At 34.7% G+C, this 14003-nt stretch overlaps 1 protein-coding gene across 8 annotated transcripts in view; it reads right to left on the reverse strand.

Moving 5' to 3' along the window:
* UBR2 (ubiquitin protein ligase E3 component n-recognin 2) overlaps positions 1-14003 on the reverse strand; it is a 126318-nt gene that overhangs the window by 63853 nt on the left and 48462 nt on the right. For 7 of the 8 annotated variants that reach the window (XM_077903988.1, XM_077903986.1, XM_077903987.1 and 4 more), the window contains 5 exons: positions 13206-13336; positions 10263-10401; positions 6585-6647; positions 2593-2713; positions 188-295 (listed from right to left, as the gene is read on the reverse strand). In XM_077903988.1, coding sequence (XP_077760114.1) covers positions 188-295; positions 2593-2713; positions 6585-6647; positions 10263-10401; positions 13206-13336 — 562 coding nt within the window. Of the gene's footprint in view, positions 1-187; positions 296-2592; positions 2714-4012; positions 4138-6584; positions 6648-10262; positions 10402-13205; positions 13337-14003 lie in introns of those variants that run through there. The other variant, XM_077903993.1, reaches the window with a different exon arrangement.

The following is a 14003-nucleotide window of genomic DNA, read 5'->3' on the forward strand; positions in this document are numbered from 1 at the left end:
AAAAGTTTTCTAACAACAACAAAAAAAGAAGTTTATTTAATTTGAGTTACGGACTCTAAAATCTGTTTTTGTTTTTTCCGAAGAATAAGACTAATGTACTAATTGTAAAAACTATATTTATTAAATACCTCTCCAAATGGGGGGAAAAATGCCTTTTCCAATTACCTAAAAGTGGTTAAAAGATTACCTTTCCATAATTTGGAATCATTAAGCATCAATCTATCCACTAGAGAAGAGTTTTCGCCATCTGGCCCTTCTTGTAAACCAACTTGACATAAAATTCGGCGAAGCCCATCTTAAAACAGGAAGAAAAGTAGTCATGAAATAGGAACTTCAAGTATTAAAATAAAATGACATTTTAATAGAAATGTTCCAACAAATCTATAGTTTTACATGTTTACTAATGGTCAAATTTACTCAGAAAAAGTAAACATATTAACTATTTTATTAACATTTTCACAAAAAGAAAAATCCTAAATCTTGCATTATATACTAACACTTATTCCAGAATACCAAAATATAAGCCTATCAGAAAGGCAATGACCTCTTATGTTATAAAGAATTTAAGTACATATGCTAAATAAACCACATTATAATAAAATTGTTACATCCCATGATAACTGAAGGCAGGCATAATAACTGTGCTACCATTAAAAAAAAAGAACGCATGGCCTATATACTATAATATAGACCAGTCCATTTATCAGTGTTATGCAAAATGTTCCCACTCATTTAGCAAACGTTCCCTGTAAACCTCTGTGTGGCTACTATGTGAAATGTCCTGGAAGACAAATTCCTACATCTTCTAAATGCTGAACATAAAAAATGTTCTTCAAATATTAACAAACGCATTAGCATAACCAAAACTTTAATACCTTTTTGTTTCATACATTAAAACTAAAATCACTCTTTTTAGTCTTTTATAAGCACGCAAAATAATCAGACAAAAATAGAGCAATTTTAAAACTATAAAAGCCACCAAACAGGAATTGTTTACAAGGCTAAAGAGAAATACTTATCTAAGTATAAATTAAGAGACAAGGTTTTTTTTTTTTTAAGATTTTATTTATTCATTAATGAGAGACACAGAGAGAGAGGCAGAGACATAGGAAGAGGAAGGAGAAGCAGGCTCCATGCAAAGACTCATTGAGTGCGGGACTCAATCCCGGGACTCCGGGATCATACCATGAGCCAAAGGCAGACGCTCAACCGCTAAGCCACCCAGGCATCCCAAGACAAGGTCTTTAAATAATTAGTGATAAATATCTCAAAAATATTTTTGGCAGAAAATTGCTTCCAGGATACTATTCATTACTACTGTAGAAGAGAACTTGGTGCACAAGATATATCCAATGGAAAACACTAAAACTAAGAAGATAGGAGGGTAAGAAAAATAATTGGAGAGACATTTAAAAAGCAAGCAAACACAGTCTCCTAAATTTCCAAAACTCCACATTTTTTTCAATTGTCCGTTCACAATGTGGCAATGCTCTCTTAATATAAATATTTTAGAAGTTCTCTTTATAATAAACACCAGAATGTCATTTATCCAAGCCACCTCTCTTGCTTTCTAAAGAAAGTATGACAGATAGCTTAATCTATTCCTAATTTTCTCTGTAGTGTTATATTTTATACACCACACTTGTATTTCTGGCATTAGCCATGTGATTCTTTGTTCTGTTACCACATTAAAAAGATTGTCTAATTTGTGGAATATGGAAAGACATAAATACCAAATACAAATCCAGAACTTCAAATTTGCAAGTTTAGAGTTACAAATTATTGGTAACCAAAAGTTGGAGGAGTCAAAACAAAGGTATCAACATTAGTGTTGTATCTTTAAAACTGCTAATCATTTAGCAAGCTGGAAAATACAGTAGTATTTTCCAGCTTGCTCAGTGGAACAGAGTTCCACGGAATGCTGTTTTATTTTCATTTTATTTTTTTAAAGATTTTATTCATTTCAGAAAAAAAGAAAAGAGAGCACTAGAGAGACAGAGCAAGCATGAGTGGTGGAGGGCAAGGGAAAGGGAGAAGCAGGCTCTCCACTGAGGAGGGAACCTGATGCAGGGCTTGATTCCAGGACCCGGGATCATGACCTGAGCCAAAGGCAGATGCTTAACCAACTGAGCCACCCAGGGCCCCCAGAATGCTGTTTTTTTTTTTTTTTTAAATTTAAGTCTGTGAGATTTATATTTCATTAGCATATTAAAGTCATTTGCCATTGTTCCATCTAATATTTCCTGCATTTATTTGAACACAGAATCCTTTGTATGCATATAAAAAATCTTGTGGATCAGGGCACCTGGGTAGCTCAGTCACTTTGGCTCAGGTTGCGATCCTAGGGTCCTGGTATCGAGTCCCGCACTGGGCTCCTCGTGGGGAGCCGGCCTCTCCCTCTGCCTATGTCTCTGCCTCTTTCATGAATAAATAAATAAAATCTTTAAAAAAATAATCCTGTGGATCAAAATTTTAGAAAACATGGGTTTGTCTGTACAATAAAGATATTGTGAGATGGTATTTTAAAATGTGAAATTAAAGTAAGAAATTATTTCACCTGATATTGTTTCCAAAATAGTTTTTTGGACCTACCTGAATATCCAATAACATTTCCCAGCCAAGATAAAAGTTTCAAACCAAAATTCTGATGTGCGACAATAGACGAATGCATAACTTGAACTTTGAGTGGCTTTGTCTGTCTACTGGTATTTCTCTTAAAAAGAAATGGCAGAATGAAAAAACAATCTTAAAAAGGCTATCTTATAGAAAAAAGCTAATATTTTTACCTAATGTAACTACACTCTCTTCATTACAGGATAATTTTTTTTTTCATGTATAAGAAAAATACCACTTGGCTTGCCTTACTCAGATCCTAATTTGCTAGAAAGAATCTTACAAAAAAGGTAAGGTATAGCTTACGAGTAACTTGAATCTTTGGTCCTATATTTGAAAATCTGCCCTACCAACTAGAAATTATTTAAATGCTTGCATTTGTTTTAGGTCTTTAACTTCTTAAGTGCAATCAAACATTTATTTAAGTAATTTGCTTCACTGCACAGAAATGTAATCAATACTCAAAAAAAAACCCTTTGTATAATAAACTATAATTTTCAATGTAACCATTTTTAAGTGTACAGTTCAGGAGTGTTAAGTACATCCACACTGTAGTGTGACCAATCTCCAGAACTCTTTTCATCTTATAAAACTCAAGCTCTATACCCATTTATCCTTTTTTTTTTTTTTTTTGGTAACTGGCTTATTTCTCTTAGCATATGTCCTCAAGGTTCATCTACGCTGTAGCATGCATTAAAATTTTCTTCCTTTTTAAGGCTGAATGATATTCTATTGTATGTACATATATTTTTTATTTATCCATTCACCCATCAATAAACATTTGAGTTGCTCCTGTCTTTTGTCTATTATGAATAATAATGCTGCTATGAATATAGGTATACAAATATCTCTGAGACCATTTTCAATTCTTTTGTGCATTTATATAGCCACAAGAAAAACTGTTGGATCATATGGTAATTCTTCTTAATTTTTAGAGGAACTACATTACAGTTTTCCATAGTGGCTGTATCATTTTACATTCCCACCAGCAGTATGCACAAGGGTTGCAATTTCTCCATATCCTTGCCAACACTTGTGATGCTGTTATGGTTTTCCTTTGTTTATAATAGCCATCCAAGTGGGTATCAGGTGGTATCTCATCATGGTTTTTATTTGCATTTTCCTAATAATTAGTAACATTGAGCATGTTTTCATGTGCTTATTGGTAATTTATATACCTTCTTTGAAGAAATGTCTACTTAAGTCTTTCACAATTTTTAATTTTTATTCCCCCTTCTCATTTTTTGTTTGGATCATCTTTTTACCCCCAACTTCATCCCATTCCCATAACCCACATTAACACAGTACATCTTTGCATATTTTCTCTCTATATATATTATATATGTATACATTTATAAAGATTTTTATTTCATTTACAAAAATGGGATACTATACATACTCTTGTGCATCTTTGCGTTAACCGATTTTTTTGGGTTAATGACTCATAATATTCTGTGGTGTGGATTTATTCAAACATCCTCTAGAGAAGGGCACTCATATTCCCTTTGTTTTCGTCTTCTGTGACTACAAAAAAAGCAGCACTGAACATCTTTGTACACACACTTGCTAGTGCTTACATTTCTATGGGATATATTCTTAGGAAAGGTATAACTTTAATAATAGATGCTACTAAATTATTTCCCCAAATGCTGTAGCAATTTAGTTTTATACAAGTATTCCTATTTTCTGCATCACTGCCAGTAAGGTATTTCATCACTTTAATTTCTCCATCCTGATGAGTATGAAATCTCCCTATCATTTTACCGATTACTAATGAGTGAGTCTTTATGTACACTGACCATGTAGATTTTTCCTGATTCCTAGGTTTTTTCCTGATGATTGCCTTTCCATATCCTATGTCCATTTTTCTATTTAGTTGTTTGTTCCCTACTTGATAATCTATGAGGATTCTGTTTATCGTAAATATTAAATGTCCATTTCTATGTTAGAAATAATTTTGCTAAATCTACTATTTGTCTCTGGGCTTTGTTTATGGAATATTTTGCTATGCTAACTTTTTATGTAGCCAAAAAATACATTTCTTTTTTAACTCCTGGGGTTCTAGTATTGGTTAAGAAGCTCTCCTCCTCCCTTAGAATATACCTATAATTTTCTAGATTTTCCTTCTAACTTGTATCTATTTCTGGACTTCCTTTTCTATTTTATGAATACATAAATGCCACAAAAGATTATAAATTACTTTTTAAAAAAAACGAAAAATTGAAATGATACTAAACATAAGAAGTTATAAAGCAACCAATATAAGAAAAAAATACTCCTTTACTTAGATTCATCTATTGCAAATCTTTTATCCCAACTGCTTTATCATTCCAACTTATTTTTCTCTCTCCACACAGATACATATACATGCACTTAAAAATAGCACTGAGGGTAAGTTATATGCACCATGCATCATTCCTCCTAATTCCTTAATACTTCAGTCTGCATTTCCTAAAACTGGAAATATTCTTTTACTCAACTACAGTATAGTTTCTGGTGCATTATTGAGTATGTCCAGATATAAAGAAATAATTTTTTAAATAAGACATAAAATATACAAATCATAAAAAAAGATATTTTGGGAAACGATATTTGCAACAAAAGACTACAATTCAGTTTACATAAAGAACCACTAACAAGAGTAAGAAAAAGAAAACCCCCCAAAATCGGTAAAGGGTATGAATAGGAAATTCACAGAAAACATAAATAAATATGAATAAGATACTCAAAATTAAGACAATGCAAATTTAATTGATGAGATGCCATTTAAACACATGAAACGGGCAAAAATTTAAAAATCTGACAACATACAGTTTTGACGAATGGGAACTCTATACACCACTAGTGGGCATGTATACATTAATGGCACCATTTTGGAGACTAACTCAGCAAAATCTAGTAAAGATGAAAATGCTCATATCCTGACAACTCATAAATTTCATTTCTTGGTATATACCCTAAAGAAACTTTTGCATCTATGCAACAAGGAGACAAAACAATGTCCACAGCAGGACAAAAAAAATATTATTATCCTAATTGTCCATCAGCAGGAGAACGGAAAAATTTTGGTAAAGTTATCAATGGAATACTTCACAGGTACATGCATCAACACACATAAACCTGGTACCAACAGTGAAATGAAAAGTTGCAGTATAATATATCCAGTATGGATCTGGTTAAGGTTTAGAGGCCTCCAAATCCATATATATAATGTTGACAGATTTAATAAATGGAAACATAAAGGCACGCACAAGAATGAACAAAAGAATTAGTAAAAGTAGTTATCTCTAGGATAGGAGAAAAGAGAATAGGATAAAGGAGGAATAATACAGTTTCTTCTATACTATTTTATTATGTAAAAGAAGTATGAAGAAAACATATAATGTGAACATATGGGCATTTGCTGTTATCTCTATTTTTATCTGCATATTTAAAATATTTAACAAAAAGCACATTTACATAAAGTGCATTTACATAGAATAATTTATAATAATTCTTACTTTGTAAAATAAATATAAATGTGAGGGATAGTTTTCTTTTAGAGAAATAATACACTAAATACTATTAGTATATGCAGCATACCTTTGCTATAAGTTACCAAGAAATAACTTCCCTTGAATTCTAATTATGGTGCCAAAGGCCAGTTTAATTCCTAAAAAGTAACATGATACCCTATCAAAAACAAAACAAAAATTAAACACCTTCTAAGATGTCTCTGATAGAGAAACAGGAAAGCAGAAAATCTGTATCTCATGGAAACATTTATTTTCTATATTAATCTTACACAGCTTGAACAAACTAAATAGAGCAATAATGTAATATTTAAGAAACGTATTATTAAACATGATTTTTGTTGATATTGGCTTAACATTCATGAAGGCAGAAAAAATCTGTTCATAAATGCCAAAATATGCAACTAGTTTCAAACTAATAAAAAAATAATAATTTAGGCTTGTTTTTAAATTACTTACCACAATTACTGATTTTGCTTGTTCACAATACTGGAAATCTCCATATCGAACAGACCTACGTCCCTGGTAAATGAAGATATTTTAAATTAACATGTAAAAATATTATATTCAGTATTAATAACTTTTCACCCAGTAAACAAATAAACATCTGAGCATATAACAACTCTGGTCAATTTTAATATTTAAAACATTCATTCTATTAAATGATAAAAAATAAAATATTTTCCTTCAAAATCATCCTAACATTTTTAAGCCATTAATAAGTATATTTCCTTAGACAACATAACAACATAACATTTATTCTTCTAGGTTGCTATAATTTCTACCTTCATAACTGAATATTTCTTATTTATTTATTTTTTTATTGGTGTTCAATTTACCAACATACAGAATAACCCCCAGTGCCCGTCACCCAATCACTCCCACCCCCCGCCCTCCTCCCCTTCTACCACCCCTAGTTCGTTTCCCAGAGTTAGCAGTCTTTACATTATGTCTCCCTTTCTGATATTTCCCACACATTTCTTCTCCCTTCCCTTATATTCCCTTTCACTATTATTTATATTCCCCACATGAATGAGAACATATGTTTGTCCTTCTCCGACTGACTTACTTCACTCAGCATAATACCCTCCAGTTCCATCCACGTTGAAGCAAATGGTGGGTATTTGTCATCTCTAATAGTTGAGTAATATTCCATTGTATACATAAACCACATCTTCTTTATCCACTCATCTTTCGATGGACACCAAGGCTCCTTCCACAGTTTGGCTATTGTGGCCATTGCTGCTATAAACATCGGGGTGCAGGTGTCCCGGCGTTTCATTGCATCTGTATCTTTGGGGTAAATCCCCAACAGTGCAATTGCTGGGTCGTAGGGCAGGTATATTTTTAACTGTTTGAGGAACCTCCACACAGTTTTCCAGAGTGGCTGCACCAGTTCACATTCCCACCAACAGTGTAAGAGGGTTCCCTTTTCTCCGCATCCTCTCCAACATTTGTTGTTTCCTGCCTTGTTAATTTGCCCCATTCTCACTGGTGTGAGGTGGTATCTCATTGTGGTTTTGATTTGTATTTCCCTGATGGCAAGTGATGCAGAGCGTTTTCTCATATGCATGTTTGCCACGTCTATGTCTTCCTCTGTGAGATTTCTGTTCATGTCTTTTGCCCATTTCATGATTGGATTGTTTGTTTCTTTGGTGTTGAGTTTAATAAGTTCTTTATAGATCTTGGAAACTAGCCCTTTATCTGATATGTCATTTGCAAATATCTTCTCCCATTCTGTAGGTGGTCTTTTAGTTTTGTTGACTGTATCCTTTGCTGTGCAAAAGCTTCTTATCTTGATGAAGTCCCAATAGTTCATTTTTGCTTTTGTTTCTTTTGCCTTCGTGGATGTATCTTGCAAGAAGTTACTGTGGCCAAGTTCAAAAAGGGTTGCCTGTGTTCTCCTCTAGGATTTTGATAGAATCTTGTCTCACATTTAGATCTTTCATCCATTTTGAGTTTATCTTTGTGTATGGTGAAAGAGAGTGGTCTAGTTTCATTCTTCTGCATGTGGATGTCCAATTTTCCCAGCACCATTTATTGAAGAGACTGTCTTTCTTCCAATGGATAGTCTTTCCTCCTTTATCGAATATTAGTTGACCATAAAGTTCAGGGTCCACTTCTGGGTTCTCTATTCTGTTCCATTGATCTGTGTGTCTATTTTTGTGCCAGTACCACACTGTCTTGATGACCACAGCTTTGTAGTACAACCTGAAATCTGGCATTGTGATGCCCCCAGATATGGTTTTCTTTTTTAAAATTCCCCTGGCTATTCGGGGTCTTTTCTGATTCCGCACAAATCTTAAAATAATTTGTTCTAACTCTCTGAAGAAAGTCCATGGTATTTTGATAGGGATTGCATTAAACGTGTATATTGCCCTGGGTAACATTGACATTTTAACAATATTAATTCTGCCAATCCATGAGCATGGAATATTTTTCCGTCTCTTTGTGTCTTCCTCAATTTCTTTCAGAAGTGTTCTATAGTTTTTAGGGTATAGATCCTTTACCTCTTTGGTGAGGTTTATTCCTAGGTATCTTATGCTTTTGGGTGCAATTGTAAATGGGATTGACTCCTTAATTTCTCTTTCTTCAGTCTCATTGTTAGTGTATAGAAATGCCACTGATTTCTGGGCATTGATTTTGTATCCTGCCATGCTACCGAATTGCTGTATGAGTTCTAGCAATCTTGGGGTGGAGACTTTTGGGTTTTCTATGTAGAGTATCATGTCATCGGCGAAGAGGGAGAGTTTGACATCTTCTTTGCCAATTTGAATGCCTTTAATGTCTTTTTGTTGTCTGATTGCTGAGGCTAGGACTTCCAGTACTATGTTGAATAGCAGTAGTTAGAGTGGACATCCCTGTCTTGTTCCTGATCTTAGGGGAAAGGCTCCCAGTGCTTTCCCATTGAGAATGATATTTGCTGTGGGCTTTTCGTAGATGGCTTTTAAGATGTTGAGGAATGTTCCCCCTATCCCTACACTCTGAAGAGTTTTGATCAGAAATGGATGCTGTATTTTGTCAAATGCTTTCTCTGCATCTAATGAGAGGATCATATGGTTCTTGGTTTTTCTCTTGCTGATATGATGAATCACACTGATTGTTTTACGGGTGTTGAACCAGTCTTGTGTCCCGGGGATAAATCCTACTTGGTCATGGTGAATAATTTTCTTAATGTACTGTTGGATCCTATTGGCCAGTATCTTGTTGAGAATTTTTGCATCCATGTTCATCAGGGATATTGGTCTGTAATTCTCCTTTTTGGTGGGGTCTTTGTCTGGTTTTGGAATTAAGGTGATGCTGGCCTCATAGAATGAATTTGGAAGTACTCCATCTCTTTCTATCTTTCCAAACAGCTTTAGGAGAATAGGTATGGTTTCTTCTTTAAACGTTTGATAAAATTCTCCTGGGAAGCCATCTGGCCCTGGACTCTTGTGTCTTGGGAGGTTTTTGATGACTGCTTCAATTTCCTCCCTGGTTATTGGCCTGTTCAGGTTTTCTATTTCTTCCTGTTCCAGTTTTGGTAGTTTGTGGCTTTCCAGGAATGTGTCCATTTCTTCTAGATTGCCTAATTTATTGGCGTATAGCTGTTCATAATATGTTTTTAAAATCGTTTGTATTTCCTTGGTGTTGGTAGTGATCTCTCCTTTCTCATTCATGATTTTATTAATTTGAGTCTTCTCTCTCTTCTTTTTAATAAGGATGGCTAATGGTTTATCTATCTTATTAATTCTTTCAAAGAACCAACTCCTGGTTCTGTTGATCTGTTCCACAGTTCTTCTGGTCTCGATTTCGTTGAGTTCTGCTCGAATCTTTATTAACTCTCTTCTTCTCCTGGGTGTAGGATCTATTTGCTGTTTTTTCTCTAGCTCCTTTATGTGTAAGGTTAGCTTCTGTATTTGAGTTCTTCCCATGAATATTTCTAATCATTGAGTAGAATGAGAGCAACTGTATCTACATTTCCTGCTAAACTTTCTATCTGACAACAGCTTACATTACATTCCAAAATGTATTTGGGTCAATATGCAAGTGAAAAAAAAAAAAAAAAAACAAACCTATTCAGTTTTCCCAGAATAACTTACCTGTAATAAAAGGTTCAAATTTATTATGTGACATCAATATAATGAAATCACTTACATCTCGATCTACTGTAGTTGCAAAGCCAATGGCTTCTTTTTGTGTACAGTTAACAGCTTTCTGAAGGGTATAAATAACTTGTTCATAAGTATGCACCTCATCATTAAACAGCATGCAATAGTAGGTATCACTCTTCTCTCTGTAGGATAAAACATTAATTATGTATTTTCTAATTGCATATTCTCTAGCTCCAGGCTGAAGAGCATACTTGATTCTAGTTCTAGGGAATGTGCTAGGTACTGGGCATATATCTGTGATCTCCATGCTCTATAACACTACCATCTGATGGGGAAGATATATACTAGACATATAATTCTAAATGAACTGGCTTGTATCAAGAAGAATACAATGCTGCAACAGGGTAAAACAGGTCTGGGACTTCAGAGAAGAACTGCCAGAGAAGTAATCTGAGACTCAAAGTCAGAATTGGCTATCAATGGTTCTCAACTGGAGGCAATTCTCCTCTGTCTCCCATATATGACCATTTGGCAATGTCTAGAAACATTTTTTGGTGGGAGTGCCACTGGCATCTAATGGGTAAGTGCCAGGGATGCGGGTAAATATTCTACAATCCACTGGGGCTAGCTCATTTGGAAAAGCACATGACTCTTGATCTCGGGGTCATGAGCTCGAGTCTCACATTGGCTTTTACATTAGAGATTACTAAAATATAAATAAATACAAACAAACAATATTGTACAACCTACTGGACAGTCCCTATAACAAGGAATTAGTCTGGACCCAATAGCTGATCAACCCTGGGCTAGAGGAAGTCCCTGAGGTGGCAAAGCTAAGTAACTGGGAACTGGTACGCAGGGAAAAAGGTCTAGAGAGAGGCAGACGTCTTAAAGACTTTTGATTTTACCATCCTACGGGCATTCAATGATTTAAAATAGGAGATACAGTCAGATTTGCCTTAAAATTCAGTTTGTTATGGTGTGGAGAATGAATTGTAAGGGGCAAGAGTAGATAGGGCAATTTAGTTAAGGAGGCCAGATTGTCAATGATGAAATCAATTAATTTGGACTAGGATAACAGTAATGGAGAGGAACAGAAGTAGAATAATTTGATGGAGAACCACGTGGACTTGAAATCTAAATGAGTATAAATGATTTAAGTTTCTGGGCAGATGGAATGCCATTTACTAGATAGGAAAAGAGTACAAGAGAAGCAAGTTACATTCCTTTCCCTTCTATAATGGTGGCCTTGAACCTATAGTGGAACGGAACAAAAAGATAAAAATAAAACTCTTCTATTCTCTAGGGTCTATATTTGGATTTTTGATCAATGGTTCCCAACTTGAAGTATAGGCACATCTATAGGCACTTTATAAATACTGTGGGTTGTGTTTTTTTTTTTTTTTTTTTTTTTTTTAACAAATTGAAGGTTGTGGCTACCCTGAGTTGAGGATGCCTCTTCAATGCCATCTTTCCAACAGTATTTGCTCATGTCATGTCTCTGCATCACATTTTGGTAATTCTTGCAATACTTCTAACTTTTTCATAATTATATTTGATGATCCGTGATCAATGATCTTTGATGTTATTCTCATAATTGTTTTGGAACACCAGGAACCACATCCATTTAAGATTGCAAACTTAGGTATAAATGTTGTATATGTTCTGACTGCTCCACTGACCAACTGTTTCCTGTCTCTCTCCCTTTCCCTGGGCCTCCAAATTCCCTGAGACACAATACTGAAAGTAGGCCAATTAATAACTCTATAGTGGTCTCTAAGTGTTCAAGTGAAAGGAAGAATCAACTGATGTGGCAAACTTTACTGTTGTCTTATTTTAAGAAACTGCCATAGCCACCCCAATCCTCAGCCACTACCACCCTGATCAATCAGCAGCCAACAACATCCAGGCAGGACCCTCCACCAGCAAAAAGATAATGACTCACTGAAATATCAGGTGATGGTTAGCATCTTCTAGCAATAAAATACATACATATTTTTAAAGATTTTATTTACTTATTCATGAGAGATAGAGAGAGAGAGAGAGGCAGAGACCCAGGCAGAGGGAGAAGCAGGTTCCATGCAGGGAGCCTGATATGGGACTCGATCCTGGGCCAAAGGAGGGCACTTAACCACTGAGCCACCCAGGCATCCCGAAATAAAATATTTTTAAGTTAAGGTATGTACTTTGTTTTTTATATACAATGTTATTAGACTACAGTGTGATTGTAAACATAACGTTTGTGTGTACTGGGAAACCAAAAAATTCATTTGACTTGCTTTACTACAGTTGTCTAGAAACCAACCTGCAATACCTACAATGTACACCTGCCTGTACGTGCAGATAAATTTATAAGGCACTATTTCAACATTTCCAAAAGAGTATAGTTAACACCTCACTTTATTAAAAAATATTTACCCATGCCTAATTATCTAGAGTACTCATGAAAAAGCAAAAAAGAAACCACTGATTTTCCTCAGACCCTCACTTCAATGTGTAATACGTGTAATCAACTTTAAGTATGAACAGGATTCCAACAAACTTGGTTAGACTTAAAAGTAAAAGAGAAGGTTGCTTGAGGCAAGCACATGACATGGAAAAGTGAGCCCTTAACACAGTTAAGGCCCTTAACACCCTTAACACGGTTCTTTGGTTACAAGTTTGCCATGTCCTCAATAATCTCAATGCAAATAGTAAAAATGTGAGTTACCAGGTTTATCACACAAAGAACAGAAAACTGCCTGTGCCTAAAAGACAGGGCTTAAATAAACTAACCAATGAATAGAGAGAAACCTGTACTAAGTTTATCACACATATTTAAAAACTATAAAATAAGTATTCTTGAAAACTATTTAAAAAGATAGAAAAGGTAAGTCCTATCCTAGCTGTATTAAACTTAATTTGAAGAATTAGGACCAAAATGGTTAAAACAGAGTTTGAGCAAATACAAGCACAAGGATTTGTGTAATAAATGGATTGTACTTACACTATCTCTAAATCTGCTGGCAATTCACTTTCTTTTTCCCAGGTTAGTATCTCCACTGCATATCGAAACATAATAGCAAAAATGTTGTAGGTTCTCGCTATCACATCCTCTGATAAATGGACAAGAGGATCCTGAAAGAACAGAAAAAGAAATTGCAACCATCTTAAATGCACATGAATTCTCTTTCTTGTTCTGCCTCTACCCCTCAAGATACTACTGTAAACAGCTTACTGATCTTCCAGCTTTGGCTTGTCTTTATTTTAATCTTGTACATTATATCCTACCAAATCAAGATTCCTAAAACATTTTGTTCAAAATGATCCCAATTAGTGAATCAACTGAAAAGATTCAATGGCACCCCAATGCCTAATGAATAAATTTAAAATTTTTATATATTTTTAAATTTTTAAAAAGATTTTATTCATTTATTCATGAGAGATATATAGAGAGAGGCAAAGGCACAGGCAGAGAGAGAAGCAGATTCCATGCAGGGAGCTCAATGTGGGACCTGATCCCGGGTCTCCAGGATCAAGCCTTGGGCCAAAGGCAGGCGCCAAACCGCTGAGCCACCCAGGCATCCCATAAATCTAAAATTTTAGACTGGCATTCCAAGATCATTAACACCTAACATCAAACCATTTTTATGGCTTCCTAGCCTACTAATCCCCAATTTCCAGAATAAACAAAGGAATGTTATCTAAGGACAAACAAGCAATATTTAGTTTTATAGGTATAAAGGAGAGCCTGATTTACAGGACTTTAAAAAGGAGAAACCAGCAAGGTCAGAAAGCTGCCCCT

Source organism: Canis aureus, chromosome 7 (assembly GCF_053574225.1).
Source record: "Canis aureus isolate CA01 chromosome 7, VMU_Caureus_v.1.0, whole genome shotgun sequence".
Lineage (NCBI taxonomy): Eukaryota > Metazoa > Chordata > Mammalia > Carnivora > Canidae > Canis > Canis aureus.